We start from the raw sequence: 16,959 nt of genomic DNA, 5'->3' as shown, positions 1-16,959 counted from the left end.
CTAACGCTATAAAACAACCCACTTCCACGCACATGCATAGATCTAAATGGTTCCTTCAGGTTCATGGCTAGATGAAGCCACGTTGGGTGTAATGGCAGGTCTTCTATGGTCCGCAATGCACAGACGCAGCATATGTGTTACAGACCCAACATCTCACAAGTTTTTATTTATTTTTTTATATTTATATATCTAATCTTATATATTTATATATACAGTGGGGGAAAATAATTATTTGATCCCCGGCAGATTGTGTCGGTTTGCCCACTTACAAAGAAATGAAGAGTCTATAATTTTTATCACAGGTGTATTTTATATGATAGAGACAGAAGAACAACCAAAAATCCAGAAAAAACACAATACAAATGTTATAAATTGAGTTGCAGTTCAATGAGTAAAATAAGTATTTGATCCCCAAGCAAAACATGGCTTAGTAGTTGGTGGAGAAACCCTTGTTGGCAAGCACAGAGGTCAGACGTTTCTTGTAGTTGGTGACCAGGATTGCACACATCTCAGGAGGGATTTTGGTCCACTCTTCTTTACAGATCTTCTCTAGATCCTTAAAGTGTTTGTTAACCCCAAAAAAATATATATACAGATTCTGGTCCTTTAAAGCAAATTACACAGCACAGCGTTGTGTAATCTGCCCCCCTCTCTAAACTATAAAAAAAAAAACTCCCTGAATCTGCCACTCCCTGCATCCCCTCTCTATACAGACCACGATAACTATGGCTGCTCAGCCCTGATCACCGTGGTCAAAGTGCGTCCCTCCGTCATACGCTGCCCTGCTCCCCCCCCCTCCTTCCTGCCTGTCAGCAGTGTCTCTGCCCCGCCTCCCCCGCCGCTACTATTAAAAATAAAAGTCTACAATGGTCACTTCCAGCCCCTCTATTAGAGGCTGGCATACCCCACTATGCAAGTCCCTTGTAAAAACAAGCTAAATACCTCTTTAGCGCTGTCTTCAGGCCGGTCACGTGACTCGCGGCCGCTTTGCAGCTACGAGACAGAGCTTCTGCGGAGGAGACAAGCGTCCACGTGATCTCCCCGGCTGACGTCAGAGGAAGATCGCAGCTCCTCCCGCAGAAGACATCCATCGGAGCTGTAAAGCAGCCACGAGTCATGTGACCTGCCTGAAGACTCTAAAGAGGTATTTAGAACGGTTGTTTTTTTAAAACTACTTTCATTGTGTGCTATGCCAGCCTCTAACAGAAGGGCTGGCATAGTCTTATATAAATGGGTTAACAAACCCTTTAAGGTTTCTTGGCACCTTGAAGTTTCAGCTCCCTCCATAAATTTTCTATAGGATTAGGGTCTGGAGACTGGCTAGGCCACTCCATGACCTTAATGTGCTTTCTCTTGCACTTCTCCTTTGTTGACTTGACGGTACGTTTTGGGTCATTGCCACGCTTGGAAGACCCATCCACGACCCATCTTCAGTGTTCTGGCTGAGGGAAGAAGGTTCTCATCCAAGATTTTACAATACATGGCCCCTTCCATTGTCCCCTCAATGCAGCAAAGTCGGCCTGTACCTTCAGCAGAGAAAAAGCCCCAAAGCATCATGTTCCCACCTCCGTGATGGTCTTGTAGCCCATTCCAGCCTTGTGCAGGTCTACAATCTTCTCCCTGATGTCCTTTGACAGCTCTTTGGTCTTGCCCATGATGGTGAGGTTTGAATGGAAGAAAGAGATTCTGTGGACAGGTGTCTTTTATACACATAACAAGTTGTTGTTAGGAGGACCTTCTTACATTGACAGCACTAATCTGTGTACCACATGAGCACCTACTGTAGCCAGTCTGTGGGAGCCAGAATTATTGTTGGTAGGTAGAGGATCAAATACTTATTTTACTCACTGAACTGCAACTCTTTTTTTTAACATTTGTTTTAGGCGTTTTTTTCTGGATTTTTGGTTGATATTCTGTCTCTATCATTTAAAATACACCTATGATAAAAATTATAGACCTTTCATTTCTTTGTAAGTGGGCAAACTTACAAAATCATTATTTTCCCCACTGTACGTATATAATTTTTTTTATTTTCAGAGAGCGTGTGAATAAGTAAAAGACACCGGCAATTCGATTTTCACAGAGGCATTGTGCCCCCTTTTAAATAATACAAAAAAAAAAAGTCTAGCAGGTCTGTATGGAAATAGCGTCCTTTTCATCTCAGGAGGGGCGAGGCGACCATTCTCAGAAGGCTGCTGAGCTGTGCAAAGCCGCTTATGGCGAATGGAGGCTAACAGCCAAGATTATAGGGAGGGTGAGGGTCGAGAGAGCTGGAACAGCCAGCCAGATGGAAACGGCAATCAGATTAACAGGCTCAATTAGTGGCAATTGTTTAGGGAGGGAATTTGCCGACTTTACCGGATTGGGCAGAGGAGGTGCCGGAGAGCGGCACGGCGCCAAGCGAGGAGCTAGACACTCCAGGAAACGATTTATGAAGGCGGCGGGCGGGATCGGGCTGGATGGAGTGTTAGGAGGGGGGATTAGAGGCAGGTCATCTAAAAACTGTTACCCAAAAAAAATCTCTGTGCCAGCGCGGGCGGCGTGCGATCGAACGCGGTATAATCATTGCCGCCCCAGACAAGGGAGTTTTCTGTTTCGAAATAAGGATACAAAATGTGATAATGGGGCGACAATCTGATTGGAATACGGGAAGAACGTGCGCGGCTTCTGTCCCTTATGGAGGTTCCAAAAATGATTGCCGACACCCATAGAGGGATCCAAATTTACATATTTCTTTTGGAAATTGTAAAGAAAGAGAAGACATAAAATAGTTTGAGCGACCACGAGGAACGTAGATTGTAAGCTCCCAAGGGTAGGCCCCCCCTCACCCCCATGTCTTGTATTGAAGCTGCACAGTCTCCCTTTATTCAGAAAACTGTAATAATAATAATTATAATAATAATATTAGACTCCACCAGTGATTGAATGAAAAGTTACAATTCAATTGCATGTGTGATTCCCGATTAAAATTGCCTGAAAATTGCTACTTTTATGACTTTGGGTGGGAAGACTGTGGCCAGTGGAGGGTTGACAATGCCTCAGGCTTGGTGGTCAGCGGGAGTCTTAAAGCTCGGTTCACAACTACAGGTGTGACTGAGTACCGACGCGTTTCCACTCATCGTGTGTAGGGCAGCCCATTCATTTCAAGGACTCTTTTCCGAAAACACACTTGTTTGCAGATGCACGGAGGTGCCATTAACAATTAAAGATGCTGCTAAATTGTCCAGAGGTCCCTATCTCAATCTGTACAGAGCCTCTCCCATCCTCCAGAACTCCCAACCCCAATCTGTCCAGAGCCTCTCTCATCCTCCAGAACTCCCAACCCCAATCTGTACAGAACCTCTCCCATCATCCAGAACTCCCAACCCCAATCAGTCCAGAGCCTCTCCCATCCTCTGGAGGTCCCTATCTCAATCTGTACAGAGCCTCTCCCATCCTCCAGAACTCCCAACCCCAATCTGTCCAGAGCCTCTCCCATCCTCCAGAACTCCCAACCCCAATCTGTCCAGAGCCTCTCCCATCCTCCAGAACTCCCAACCCCAATCTGTCCAGAGCCTCTCCCATCCTCCAGAACTCCCAACCCCAATCTGTCCAGAGCCTCTCCCATCCTCCAGAACTCCCAACCCCAATCTGTCCAGAGCCTCTCCCATCCTCCAGAACTCCCTAACCCAATTTGTCCAGAGCCTCTCCCATCCTCCAGAACTCCCTAACCCAATTTGTCCAGAGCCTCTCCCATCCTCCAGAACTCCCTACCCCAATTTGTCCAGAGCCTCTCTCATCCTCCAGAACTCCCTACCACAATCTGTCCAGAGACTCTCCCATCCTCTAGAACTCCCAACCCCAATTTGTCCAGAGCCTCTCCCATCCTCCAGAACTCCCAACCCCAATTTGTCTAGAGCCTTTCCCATCCTCCAGGGCTCCCTACCCTAATTAGTCCAGAGCCTCTCCCATCCTCCAGAACTCCCTACTCCAATCTGTTTGGCTATCTCCTACTCTGCCTGCCTTTGGGGGATCCCTGAAAACTCATCTCTTCAGAGAAGCCTATCCCACCCCCACCTAAGGCCGGCCATACATGGTTCGAATCTCAGCTGGCTCAGCAGGAACTGGCCAAGATTGGAACCATTAATGGGCAGGCTGAATGTACCCAGTTGATCGATCAACTTGGGTACAACCAGCCTGCCAAATTCGCTTCCGATTATTGCAAGTGGCTGCTATAGGCATTAGGGATAATCATGGTCTTCTCCTGGCGGGGACGGTCACCCCCCTGAGCCAGGAGAAGACAATGTCTCGGCAGGGTCAGCGATGTCTGTGTTGATGGGGGAATCGTGGCTGCAGGAAAGAAATTTTCATCATCTATGGCCTGCCTAACACCTGAACTTTGAGTGTCTCGGTCATCTCCTCCATCACAGTTATTACTTTTTGCATCACTTGCCCTGCTTAGCTTGTAAGCTCTCATAAGAAGGACCTTCTTAAAGCCGGCCATCCAGCCTAATAAAAAAAAAAAAAAAGAATTGATTCTCCCATTCACACATTTGAGGTGGATGGAGGAATACTTCTACTGCGCTATTGTATTCTGACATTGGGGACTCCTATGCTGCCAGAATACTCTGATTAATGCTGCAGCCGCAAGCACTGATCGAGCAAAAATATATTGACAGTCCTGTTTGTGATCACTAGATCAACTCCGCAGGATGTGGAAACCTTGCAAAAAGATCTGAACAAATTAATGGGGTGGGCAACTACATGGCAAATGAGGTTCAATGTAGAAAAATGTAAAATAATCCATTTGGGTGGCAAAAATATAAATGCAATCTATACACTGGGGGGAGAACCTCTGGGGGAATCTAGGATGGAAAAGGACCTGGGGGTCCTAGTAGATGATAGGCTCAGCAATGGCATGCAATGCCAAGCTGCTGCTAACAAAGCAAACAGAATATTGGCTTTAAAAAGGGGATCAACTCCAGAGATAAAACAATAATTTTCCCACTCTACAAGACTCTGGTCCGGCCGCACCTGGAGTATGCTGTCCAGTTCTGGGCACCAGTCCTCAGGAAGGATGTACTGGAAATGGAGCGAGTACAAAGAAGGGCAACAAAGCTAATAAAGGGTCTGGAGGATATTAGTTATGAGGAAAGGTTGTGAGCACTGAACTTATTCTCTCTGGAGAAGAGACGCTTGAGAGGGGATATGATTTCAATATACAAATACTGTACTGTGACCCCACAATAGGGATAAAACTTTTTAGTGGAAGGGAGTTTAATAAGACTCGTGGCCACTCATTAAAATTGGAATAAAAGAGGTTTAACCTTAAACTACGTAGAGTGTTCTTTACTGTAAGAGCGGCAAAGATGTGGAATTCCCTTCCACAGGCGGTGGTCTCAGCGGGGAGCATCGATAGTTTTAAGAAACTATTAGATAAGCACCTGAACGACCGCAACATACAGGGATATACAATGTAATACTGACATATAATCACACACATAGGTTGGACTTGATGGACTTGTGTCTTTTTTTACCTCTCCTACTATGTAACTCCTCTGGGACAGTCATACCTGAGTCAAAATTCATCCAATTCCTTCTTCCGATTCAATGTGTGGCCAGCTTAACCATCTTGTCTTGTCCTGTATTGTAACTGGACTGTCCTCCTTTATTCTGCAAAGTGCTGCGCAAATTATCGAAACAAAATAAACCCCTAATAATAATAATAATAATAATAATAATAATAATAATAACATGTCCATTGTAGAAGACCCTTTCTACAGGGTGACAACGCTGCTGCTCTATTTCACTGCAAAACACATAGCGTGGTCACCCCATGGAGTGGAAAAATAACGAATCTACTGGCAGGATCGTCAGATAATAAAACTATTTTATAGAGGGGGATGTTTGTGGGGCTGGGGCGCGGGTAGGCACACTGGGTATGTAGCCCCGGGGTATCTGGCTGCACCATTTAGCCGCAGGAGGGCATGGGTGGGCTGTCCCAGCATCCTGTCAAACTCTACGAGAGGCTGATGGTTGCTGCGGCTGGACGGTGCACCAAGCTGTACGAACGTTTAGGACAGCGGGCACCCACAATGCAGACTTCTCGTGTTCCCAGCCTGGGTGCATACTACTCTGAATGGAAGGAGCGCAGAGTGCACTGCCCAGACCCCCCGTACAGCCGCAACATCCTCCGATAGAGTCTGACAGGCCAAAGGCAGAGCTGGGGGGCACCTGTGTCCTTCACCCATGGCTAAACGCCAGAGCCACATCTCCTGGAGCTAAACACCCGTCCGGTCTGCAGGGGGCCTAACACCGCTGCACTCATTCTATTCACAGACCGGAGCTCAGATGTTGTTTTTTTTTTTATTTGCTCAGAGTTCCACTTTAGGTGGAATATACGTTCGGAGATCAGTTAACATATTTTATTTCCTCCTCTGATTGGACGGGATTTAGTCACGTATCCTTTCTATTTCTGCAGGTATAAATGTCTCCGCCAACCAGGATGAGGAGACGGACTTCGAAACCTTCCAGATGCAAATCAACAGGGAGAACAACAAATGCAGCTTCCACACCAACTCCGGCAAGTACTGGACTCTGGTGACTCACGGCGGCATCCAGTCTACGGCCACCGAAACGTAAGAATCCTCCTCCTGAGAGTCTCCGCAGTCACACCTTGGTCCTCCTGTGTGCTACCCGTCAAACTCTGCAGCCAGAGTTAAAAATGCCACGGGCACGGCAGGTGTGCAGCCCTATCACGCTATAATGCCGCAATTCTAGTGGGTGGCCGGGGGAGGGGGGGGGGGGGGGCGGTATGTGGTGGTGTGGTAAAACTGTGGCTCAGCTGCCTGTTTTTACCGTCTCCTGGCTGCCAATGTGAATGAGCCCCATTAGACACCGCTACTCCAGTGATCTCCTGTGCCGGCAGCTGCCACGCAGCTTACTGAACACAGGAGGTCAGCCTGTGGGCACAGGCAGTGCTGGAGCAAGGTCATCTAGAGCCCAGGGTAAACATGCCAAATTGTGCCCCCCCCAAAGAATTATTGTGCTCCTCCCCCCCCGAAGATGTATGAGCGTTATGTATCAGCAAAAATCCCCTCCCCCCCAAAAAAATCAAGCGCTAATCTGCATGCTTAGCTCAAATCCTCTGATTCCACATATGCTCCCAGCACAATCCCCCCCCCCCAAAAAAAAATCCCCTGTTCCTAGCACTAATTTTCTACCCTCAAATTTCCCCTCCGAGCAGAAATCCCCCCTCCCAGCATAAAATTTCCCTCCCCCAATCCCCCATCCTAACACAAATAACCCCCCCCCTCCCCAAATTTCCCCTCCTAGCACAAATTCCCCCCCACATTACCTTTTCTAGCACAAACCCACAAATCCCCCATCCTAGCACAAATCCTCTTCCTCTATCTCCCCTCTCAACAAAAATCCCCCCCAAATCACCGCTCCTAGCACACCTCCCCAAATTTCCCCTCCTAAAACAATCTCTGCCTCCTGCCGCCCCCCCCCCAATTGCTCCTTTCAACACAAATCCCCTCCCCCCAATCTCTTTGTGGTGCCACCGAACCTCACATGATACCACAGTGCACAGGGCAGCTACCCCTCTTCCTGCCCACCCCTTGTCCCAGCCCTGGGCACATGTGCCATTCAGAGAACCCTTTACATTGTCTCAATAAATGTAAAGCTTCCTCTGATTGGATGAGGTGGGGATTGTGACGTCACCACCCCACCTGGTCCAATCAGAGAACTGTTTGGAACCACTGAGAAAATGCAAAGCGTTCTCTGAATGGCACCTGCGCCCAGCGGCCAACCTCCTGTGTTCACAATGCAGCAGGGCAGCCGCTCAGCTTGGGACCTGGAAGCTGGTGGAGATCACTGGAGTAGTGATGTAGTAGCAGTGCCTATACAGTAATTTCCAGCTTCTATCTAGAGGGATGCTACAGGTCTGGTGTATAGATGTTTGGTCAAAGTTAGACTAATGTAACAATATCCATACCTGGAATTCAGCTTTAAGGCGGGGCTAAAGTCTCCAAACTTACCGGTCCAACAGTCCTGTGCTGTCACCGGCATCTTCTTCTGGTCTTTGGGCTTCATTGGCCGGGGGGGGGGGGCGGACGTCACTCCTGCACATGCGCAGAAGGCCATCATCCCTGCACCCGAAGACTGGTCCAGCACTGTAAGCTGAATGGTGCATGTGCAGCTCAGTTTACAGGGCCCGGAGGAGACGGTGAGCAGGCAGGTAGGGGCACTTTATTGCGGAAGAAACAGTGCATGTCTCTTCTCTAATAAAAGCCCACCTGCTCTCATGTTCCTACAGTGGAACTTCAGTTCTGCTTTATATTCATGTACTGTTGACAGACACACTACCTCTGCTGGAAGTCTGTTCCAGACACAAACTACTACTTTCCTAAGTTAGTTTTTAACATTCCTCCTCCTAGCTGGAGGTCATGTCCATGTGTTCCTCATACTGATATCTCTCCCGGACCGTATTCACAAGGGAGAAGCTCCAGGCAGGAGGAATTGATGACCAGCTCATCTTGTTTCACACAGGCCGGGCTCAGCGCCGGGTACAATAGGCCTTGGCCTGGGGGAAGACTCGGCCTGTGATGAGTCAATGAGGTTTCCGTTCTTCTGTAGTCAGAGACAATGAGACATATGGCAGATCAATACACAGGGGACCTGATCTGCTTTTAAAAGCATTTCAGCATCAGCTCTGTGAGAGGGACTGCAGAACCCAGCATGCTTCATCAAAGGAGGAGGAATGGGCCCTCAGCATAGGAGGAGGGAGGAATGGGCCTTCAATGGACATTTACCATATGGTAGTCTTGGAAATAATTTGTCCATTGGTACGGCCCAATTCAAGATCAAGGAAAACCAAGTTAGATGGATCATATACATGGGTAAACGATAGACCAAGGATGTTGTCATTGCAGTACTGAACAAAAGGTTCAATCTTCGGGGGATGGGTGGGCCGTCCCATATGATGATATTATCGTCAATATACCGTCTATAAAAGGACAATATGGGCGGCAAAGGTATTGTTCCTCCAGATAAGAGACTCTTCCCACCAAGGGTGAGATTGGCGTAACAGGGTGCAAAAGATGAGCCCATATCTGGAGGAAAGAAATCACCTTGAAAGAAGAAATAATTGTGCTCCAAACAGAAGCGAGTACCCTCAAAGATGAGCTGGGCCTGCGCGGGATGCAAATAGGACTCCTTAGTAAGGAAAAAGCTAAGGGCTGTGAGACTATCATGTGTGATGGAAGTGTATAATGATTGTACATTGAGGGACAACCAGAGGTAAGTTGATTCCCACTGGTAGTTCTTAAGAATATCTAATAATTACCAGAATGGGCCTTTCCTGTAGGAGGAGGAATGGGCCTTCGCCATAGGAGGAGGAATGGGCCTTCACCATAGGAGGAGGAATGGGCCTTCACCATAGGAGGAGGAATGGGCCTTCACCATAGGAGGAGGAATGGGCCTTCACCATAGGAGGAGGAATGGGCCTTCACCATAGGAGGAGGAATGGGCCTTCACCATAGGAGGAGGAATGGGTCGACACCATAGGAGGAGGAATGGGCCGACACCATAGGAGGAGGAATGGGCCTTCACCATAGGAGGAGGAATCGGCCTTCACCATAGGAGGAGGAATGGGTCAACACCATAAGAGGAAGAATGGGCCTTCACCATAAGAGGAAGAATGGGCCTTCACCATAGGAGGAGGAATGGGTCGACACCATAGGAGGAGGAATGGGTCGACACCATAGGAGGAGGAATGGGCCTTCACCATAGGAGGAGGAATGGGTCGACGCCATAGGATGAGGAATGGGCCTTTGCCATAGGAGGAGGAATGGGCCTTCGCCATAGGTGGAGGAATGGGCCTTCGCCATAGGTGGAGGAATGGGCCTTCGCCATAGGAGGAGGAATGGGTCGACACCATAGCAGGAAGACTGGGCCTTCCCTACAGGGGGAGGAATTGGCCTTCCCTATAGGAGGAGAAATGGACCTTCAGCATTAGAGGAGGGATGGGCCTTCAGCATAGGAGGAGGGACGGGCCTTCAGCATAGGAGGAGGGACGGGCCTTCAGCATAGGAGGAGGAATGGGCCTTCAGCATAGGAGGAGGAATGGGCCTTCAGCATAGCAGGAGGAACGGGCCTTCAGCATAGCAGGAGGAACGGGCCTTCAGCATAGCAGGAGGAACGGGCCTTCAGCATAGCAGGAGGAACGGGCCTTCAGCATAGCAGGAGGAACGGGCCTTCAGCATAGCAGGAGGAATGGGCCTTCAGCATAGGAGGAATGGGCCTGATGGTCAAGTAATAAATTGAGCTTGCAATCGTGGCAAACCACAACGCACAAAACAGTCCAGTCATATGATCTCCTTGTGTCAGCTGACGGCAGCTGCAGGGGAGAGGAGGGAGCACCGACAGCAGCTGGGCTATTGCAGGCTATGGGTGACATCTCCACTCCTGACTTTACCAGCCGTTAAAGTGCTCCCTCTTCTCCCCTGCAGCCACTGCTGGCTGACACATGGAGATCACATGACTGGACTATGTAATAAAGATAACAAGAGGAAGAGGTGTTTATAGTCCAAATCAGGAAAACAGCATGAGGTGACAACTCTGCTCCCCTATGGATACAGCGCGGTGAGTGTTGTTACCCTAGGACAGGAAGTGTCTTACTGGCAGGATCACCAGGTGAGAATAAAGGAAAAATAGCCTGAAAAAAGAAAATGAATGCAGCCGCCACATCTAAGGATGGGGAATCTGCCAGATATGACATTTTTGGTTTTGGGTTCACAAGTTAATTTAGAAGTAAACGGTGCTAAGCGGAGTTCTTCCCAGTCCCTGCGATTTCCATAAGGAGAAAAAGTAAATGTCAGTAAACGCGTTGCGGCGTAGCACCGTGCAATAAGAGGCAGAAATGCCGCCAGGAGCAAAGCAAGGGAGCTTTGTGTTTCCATAGAAAGGATCTCCGGAGTCCCATTGTAACGTGTATTCTTCTCCCTTTCCTGGCAGCGCTCCCGGCACAATGTTCGAGATCGAATGGAGGGGCAGGAAGGTGGCCCTGAAAGCCGGTAATGGGAAGTACATTTGTACCAAGAAGAATGGGCAGCTGGCAGCCGTCTCCGACTCCATCGGTGAGTTTACAAAGCCGGAATCTTCTCACTTTATAATCACCGTTTATGCCGAATGTGTTTATCCAGAAATGCCTTTCAGCCGAGGTGACCCCCCCCCCAGAGCGAGCCTCGTGCGGTCACATCAGAAGAGTAAACCTACCTCCGAGATGGGGCACCGGGTGCCGATTATCACTCTTAAGACTTTACACATCACACGGGTGCTGAAAATACAATTTTCTTCACTCAGGGCTCCTTCAGACATGCAGCCGGGGTGGTAAAAGGTGCCTGTGCCACAGTTTTACTAGCCCCCCCACTAACCCTGACAGTGGTTCTAACCCTTAGAATTAAAGTGTATGGACGCTTCTAACAATGAACTTCTCTTATTTGCTCCATTCTGGTCTATTAAATATACAGCTGAAGGAGTTTTGTTTTATCTGTTCAATAAGTACAAAAAAAAATATCCCCCCCTACCGTGTACTGAAATCTCAGACATTGTTGACAAGGCTGTTCTCAGTTCTCAATTTAAAGCGGAGTTCCACCCAAAAATGGAACTTCCGCTTTTCGGAATCTTCCCCCCCTCCAGTGTCACATTTGGCACCTTTCAGGGGGGGAGGGGAGAGCAGATACCTGTATAATTCAGGTATTTGCTCCCACTTCCGCGCATAGATCACCGCAGTATCTACGGATATCTATACCATATCAGGCGCCTCCTCATCCCCCCCCCCCCTGCTGTCTTCTGGGAGACGCACAGGTCCCAGAAGACAGCAGGGACCAGTGGGATCGCGCAGCGCGACTAACGCATGGGCAGTAGGGAACCAGGCTTTGAAGCCGCAAGGCTTCACTTCCTGATTCCCTTACCGAAGATGGCGGCGCCTCCACCCGAGAGCCGAGGGACGGGTCAGCTTTGGGTGAGGACATCGCGGGCACCCCGGACAGGTAAGTGTCCTTATTTTAAAAGTCAGCAGCTGCAGTATTTGTAGCTGCTGACTTTAGAAAAAAAAAAATTTGGCGGAACTCCGCTTTAACTACAGAAAAATGGGCGTATACGCCCGGGGTGGCAGGATGGCTTCCCTATCACCTGACCACTATGATTGGCTGTTGCAGTGGTCATGTGATTGGGAGCTCACCCCGCCATCTCCTAATCATTATTATACAGGATTTATATGGTGCTAACAGTTTGCGCAGCGCTTTACAACATGGGGGGCAGACAGTACACTTACAATACAATTCAATACAGGAGGAATCAGAGGGCCCTGATCCCAAGAGCTTACAATCATAAACGAGACATGGAGAACTGCTGATGACAGCATAGTCACCACCGCGCTCTCAACACAGAAATTTTAGCTGTCCAAGGTTGTCCTGATGTCCGTTTACCTATGTGACCTCCGGAAATGTTTACCCCCCCTTCATGACCAGGCCATTTTTGGCGATACCGCACTGCGTTACTTTAACTGACAATTGCGCAGGCGTGCGACGTTGTACCCAAATAGAGCTTTCTTTTGGACGAATCCCACCTTCTGGGCTATTGGTATTGATGTCAGCAGCTGATTGGTTGCAGGCGCTGTTCAGGCCAAAAATTGCAGCCTGGCCCTTCCTTCAACAAAAAGTTGACTGAGTAATTTGCTGATCTGACAGGGCCACTAAAACGGATGTTTTTTCTTTCTTTTGTAACCTATTGAATTTCTACTTGCGACTATTAAGCGGAAAAGTCGTACGATATTCGGATCGTTTGTACGGGCCATTACTGTTAGAATTTTATCCAATTCCTTTAAATTGACCCAAATTCTAACTGTATGGCCAGCTTTGCTGGTAAATGGCCGTCAGCCGGTACATCGGGTCATCTGTAGGGTAAATCTGCTTCTGCAAGTCTGAGGAAGAGTGCAAGGTGAAAGAGCAGAGGGGAAAAAAACAGCAAAAAATTGTTGATGAATGAGCGAGAAGCAGATATTGGTCATTGGGGAGATAAGCTGACACAAAAGATCTACTTTCTGGTTTCTGGATAAGAAAGAGGAAGAGAAGAGCGAGCAGAACCAGCAAAAGTGCAAATGTGAGGGTGGCGGGAGGGATGGAAAATTAGAGAAGTGCTACATAGAGACAAGGAGAGAGACTCCAATACCAAAAATATCTAGAGGGCCACATACTCTAATACTGAGCCTACCTACACCACACCTGACCATCACACCTCCATATCACATGTATGTGTGACCCCCCCCCTTTCCCTTCCAATGATGGGGTTTAGGTGTCACCAGTGAAGGGTCTTGGTATTCCTCCATCATACAAAGACATTGGAGACAACTGTGATCCTCCAACCTTGTGGTAACAGTTTGGTGAAGACACTTTACTGTTCCAGCATGACTGTGCCCCCCCCCATGTGCAAAGCCAGCTCCATAAAGACATGACTGTGCCCCCCCCCCCTCCGTGTACAAAGCCGGCTCCATAGATTTATGACTGTGCCCCACCCCTTTGTACAAAGCCAGCTCCATAAAGACATGACCATGCCCCCCTCCCCCGTGTACAGAGCCAGCTCCATAAAGACATGGTTTGACCAGTTTGATGTGGAGGAACTCAAGTGTCCTGTACAGAGCCCTGACCTCATCCCTACTGAAAGCCTTTGGGATGAATTGAAACCCCAATGGTGATCCAGGTCTTTTTTTGGTGCCCAACAGTGAGCCAGGTCTTCTCATCCAACATCAGCACCTGACCTCACAATGGGGCACAAATTCCCACAGACACCCTCCAAAATCTTGAGGAAATCTTTAAAAGAAGAGTGGAGATGGTTATAGACATGAAGGAGAGAAACTCCATATTAATGGCCATGGGGGGCAAACTTCATATTATTGGCCATTGGGTCAACTATTTTTTGGTTAAACTAGATGGACTTTTTTTCAACCCGACAACCATGTAACTATATTATTGGTCATGGGGGTTTCATATTGTTGGCCATGGGGTGGGTAGAACAGCGACTCCAAATTATTGGCCAAGGTGGGGCCCACTCCATATTAAATGGTCACAAGGTAACAACTTCATATTGTTGGCCATGGAGGGGAGGGACAACTCCATATTATTGGCCATGGTAAAGAGCAACTTCATATTAATGGCAGCCGCACACCGCAACGGGATACCAAAATGAACGGAGGGTTAACATGTTTCACACATGGTTATGACTAAGCACAAGATGTGTGAAACATGTTATCCTTCCGTTAATTCCTGTGACTACATCTGTCTACAATACAATAAAGAAGATTTTATTGGTATTCCATTGCGGTATGCGGCTGACTATTCCAAGTTTCCCTGTTTGTTGCAGTGGCGAGCTGGGCCAGTGCCTGTAGGGTTAACTGCTGTGGGATCTCAATATTAATGACCATGGGGCCAACTTCATATTATTGGGAGGAGAGAAAATTAAATTATGGCCATTGGGGGCCAACTCAATATTAATGGCCATGGGGGGCCAACTTCATATTGTTGACCATGAGGGAGGGCAACTTCATATTAATTGCCATGGTGAAGGGCAACTTCAAAATAATGGCCATGGGAGGCCAACATCATATTAATGGCCACTGGGTCAGCTCCAAATTAATGGTCATGAGGGGCCAACTTCATATTGTTGGCCATGGGGTGGGTAGAAGAGCAACTCCAAATTACTGGCCAGGGTGGGGCCCACTACATCTTAATGGCAATAGGGTCCCAGCTTCATATTGTTGGCCACTGGGAAGCAACGCCATATTAATGGCCATGGTGAAGGGCAACTCCGTAATAATGGCCATGGAGAGGCCAACTTCATATTAATTGCCATTGGGTCAGGTCCACATTAATGGTCGTGAGGGGCCAACTTCGTATTGTTGGCCATGGGGTGGGTAGAAGAGCAACTCCAAATTACTGGCCAAGGTGTGGCCAACTACATCCTAATGGTCATAGGGTGCCAGCTTCATATTGTTGGACACTGGGAAACAACGCCATAGTAATCGCCATTGTGAAGGGCGACTTCATATTAATGGCCATGGGGTCAGCTCCATAGTAATGGTCCTGAGGGGCCAACTTCGTATTGTTGGCCATGGGGTGGGTAGAAGAGCAACTCCAAATTACTGGCCAAGGTGGGGCCCACTACATCTTAATGGCCATGGTGAAGGGCAACTCCATAATAATGGCCATGGAGAGGCCAACTTCATATTAATTGCCATTGGGTCAGCTCTAAATTAATGGTCATGAGGGGCCAACTTCGTATTGTTGGCCATGGGGTGGGTAGAAGAGCAACTCCAAATTACTGGCCAAGGTGTGGCCAACTACATCCTAATGGTCATAGGGTGCCAGCTTCATATTGTTGGCCACTGGGAAACAACAACATATTAATCGCCATTGTGAAGGGCGACTTCATATTAATGGCCATTGGGTCAGCTCCATAGTAATGGTCCTGAGGGGCCAACTTCGTATTGTTGGCCATGGGGTGGGTAGAAGAGCAACTCCAAATTACTGGCCAGGGTGGGGCCCACTACATATTAATAGTCACAGAGTGGCAGCTTCATGTTGTTGGCCATTGGGGAACAACGCCACATTAATGATCATGGTGAGGAGCAACTCCATAATGGGGAGGGGGAGCAACTCCATATTAATGGCCATGGTTTTGGAATAAGATGTCCATCAAGCTTATATAAAAATGTGATAGTCAGGTGCCCACACCACCCCAATCCACCTGCCCTCACCGCCAAATCTGCCACCATCCCAAGATTTCCTTTCCCCCCATCCTCTTCCCGACCTTGCCCCCCCTGGAATTTGCAGACATTAGCTGGTATACAATATAAAAGCTGAAGGAAAAGGCCAGGATGTCTCCCCTGTCCAACCAAATCTGCCGCCATCTTCTTACCACAGCTCGGCAAGCACAAGCAGTCAACAAAACTGGGCACCAATAAAGACCAGTACAATGACCCCAGTGTGGGTGCCTGAACGCAGACAGGGTGAGTCATATTGGGAAATAGCCACCATGTCTGTGCAGCTGCAGGCATCTATAGGACTGGCTGCATGGGGGTGCACAAAACCCCTGTGGTGGGTAGACGCGGCCCTCAGTGGGGATCCGGTATTGTACACCCCGTGTGAACGAAGCCTTACCATCTTAAAATAATTCAAATTATCAAAAGTAATTTTTCATGAATTTATTTGTGGTTTATTAAAAAAAATTCCTGGTGGTCCTGCAATAGGGGACCTCATTCAGACATTTCCTGTCCTAGGGTGACAATGCTCAATCATTGTACGTATAGAGGAGGAGCAGCGTTGTCATCCTAGAACAGGAATACAGAACACTTCCCTTGTGTCTCTTCATCTCTATAACATAGAGGGTGTTCTGTAGTCAATAAGGGACGGATAAGACTGCAGAGTCCACAGGAAACACTGGCTTTCTGACGGGATATTCACTTATTGAACAGATAAATAATCAATTGAAAGAGTTTTATTATAACATTAAGACGGAAAGGGAGTGAATAGGAGTCGATTGTTGGGGTCACACAGACTTCATACTGGACACATTGTACAACATGGACATGAAGCCTGATTCTCCAAACTACATCCCGCTACAAAAATTCTACCATAGCCAATTATGTCCCCCAATGTGCACAGAATGAGCATTCAGGTCAGCAGAGGCTGCCTATGGACTCCGCTTCAACTCCCACACCCCCCCACACACACACACACACACACACACACACACGTGTGAGGAACTATGATGGGGCCCTGATGTAAGGGGAAATTGTGATGGGTCCCTGATGTAAGGGGGACTATAATGGGGCTCTGATGTAAGGGGGGACTGTTATGGGACCCTGATGTAAGGGGGGACTGTGATGGGGCCCTGATGTAAAGGGGAATATAATGGGGC

The 16,959-nt window shown here is 48.2% G+C and overlaps 2 protein-coding genes across 3 annotated transcripts in view; one reads left to right on the top strand and one right to left on the bottom strand.

Moving 5' to 3' along the window:
* Positions 1-16,959, bottom strand: part of FAAP100 (FA core complex associated protein 100) — a 168,886-nt gene that overhangs the window by 37,246 nt on the left and 114,681 nt on the right. Inside the window, exon 11 of one of the 2 annotated variants that reach the window (XM_073606860.1) lies at positions 5,003-5,662. The exons of the other annotated variant lie outside the window; for it this stretch is intronic. Coding sequence (XP_073462961.1) covers positions 5,587-5,662 — 76 coding nt within the window. The 3' untranslated portion in view covers positions 5,003-5,586. Of the gene's footprint in view, positions 1-5,002; positions 5,663-16,959 lie in introns of those variants that run through there. 2 annotated transcript variants of the gene reach the window in all.
* The window catches only part of FSCN2 (fascin actin-bundling protein 2, retinal), a 70,420-nt gene that overhangs the window by 46,520 nt on the left and 6,941 nt on the right, over positions 1-16,959 (top strand). The window contains exons 2-3 of the mRNA XM_073606862.1: positions 6,461-6,617; positions 10,999-11,120. Of these exons, the coding sequence (XP_073462963.1) occupies positions 6,461-6,617; positions 10,999-11,120 (279 nt within the window). The remainder of the gene's footprint in view (positions 1-6,460; positions 6,618-10,998; positions 11,121-16,959) is intronic.

This window comes from Aquarana catesbeiana, linkage group LG12, assembly GCF_042186555.1.
Source record: "Aquarana catesbeiana isolate 2022-GZ linkage group LG12, ASM4218655v1, whole genome shotgun sequence".
In the NCBI taxonomy this organism is placed as follows: domain Eukaryota; kingdom Metazoa; phylum Chordata; class Amphibia; order Anura; family Ranidae; genus Aquarana; species Aquarana catesbeiana.
This window is presented reverse-complemented; position numbering and strand designations above follow the sequence as displayed.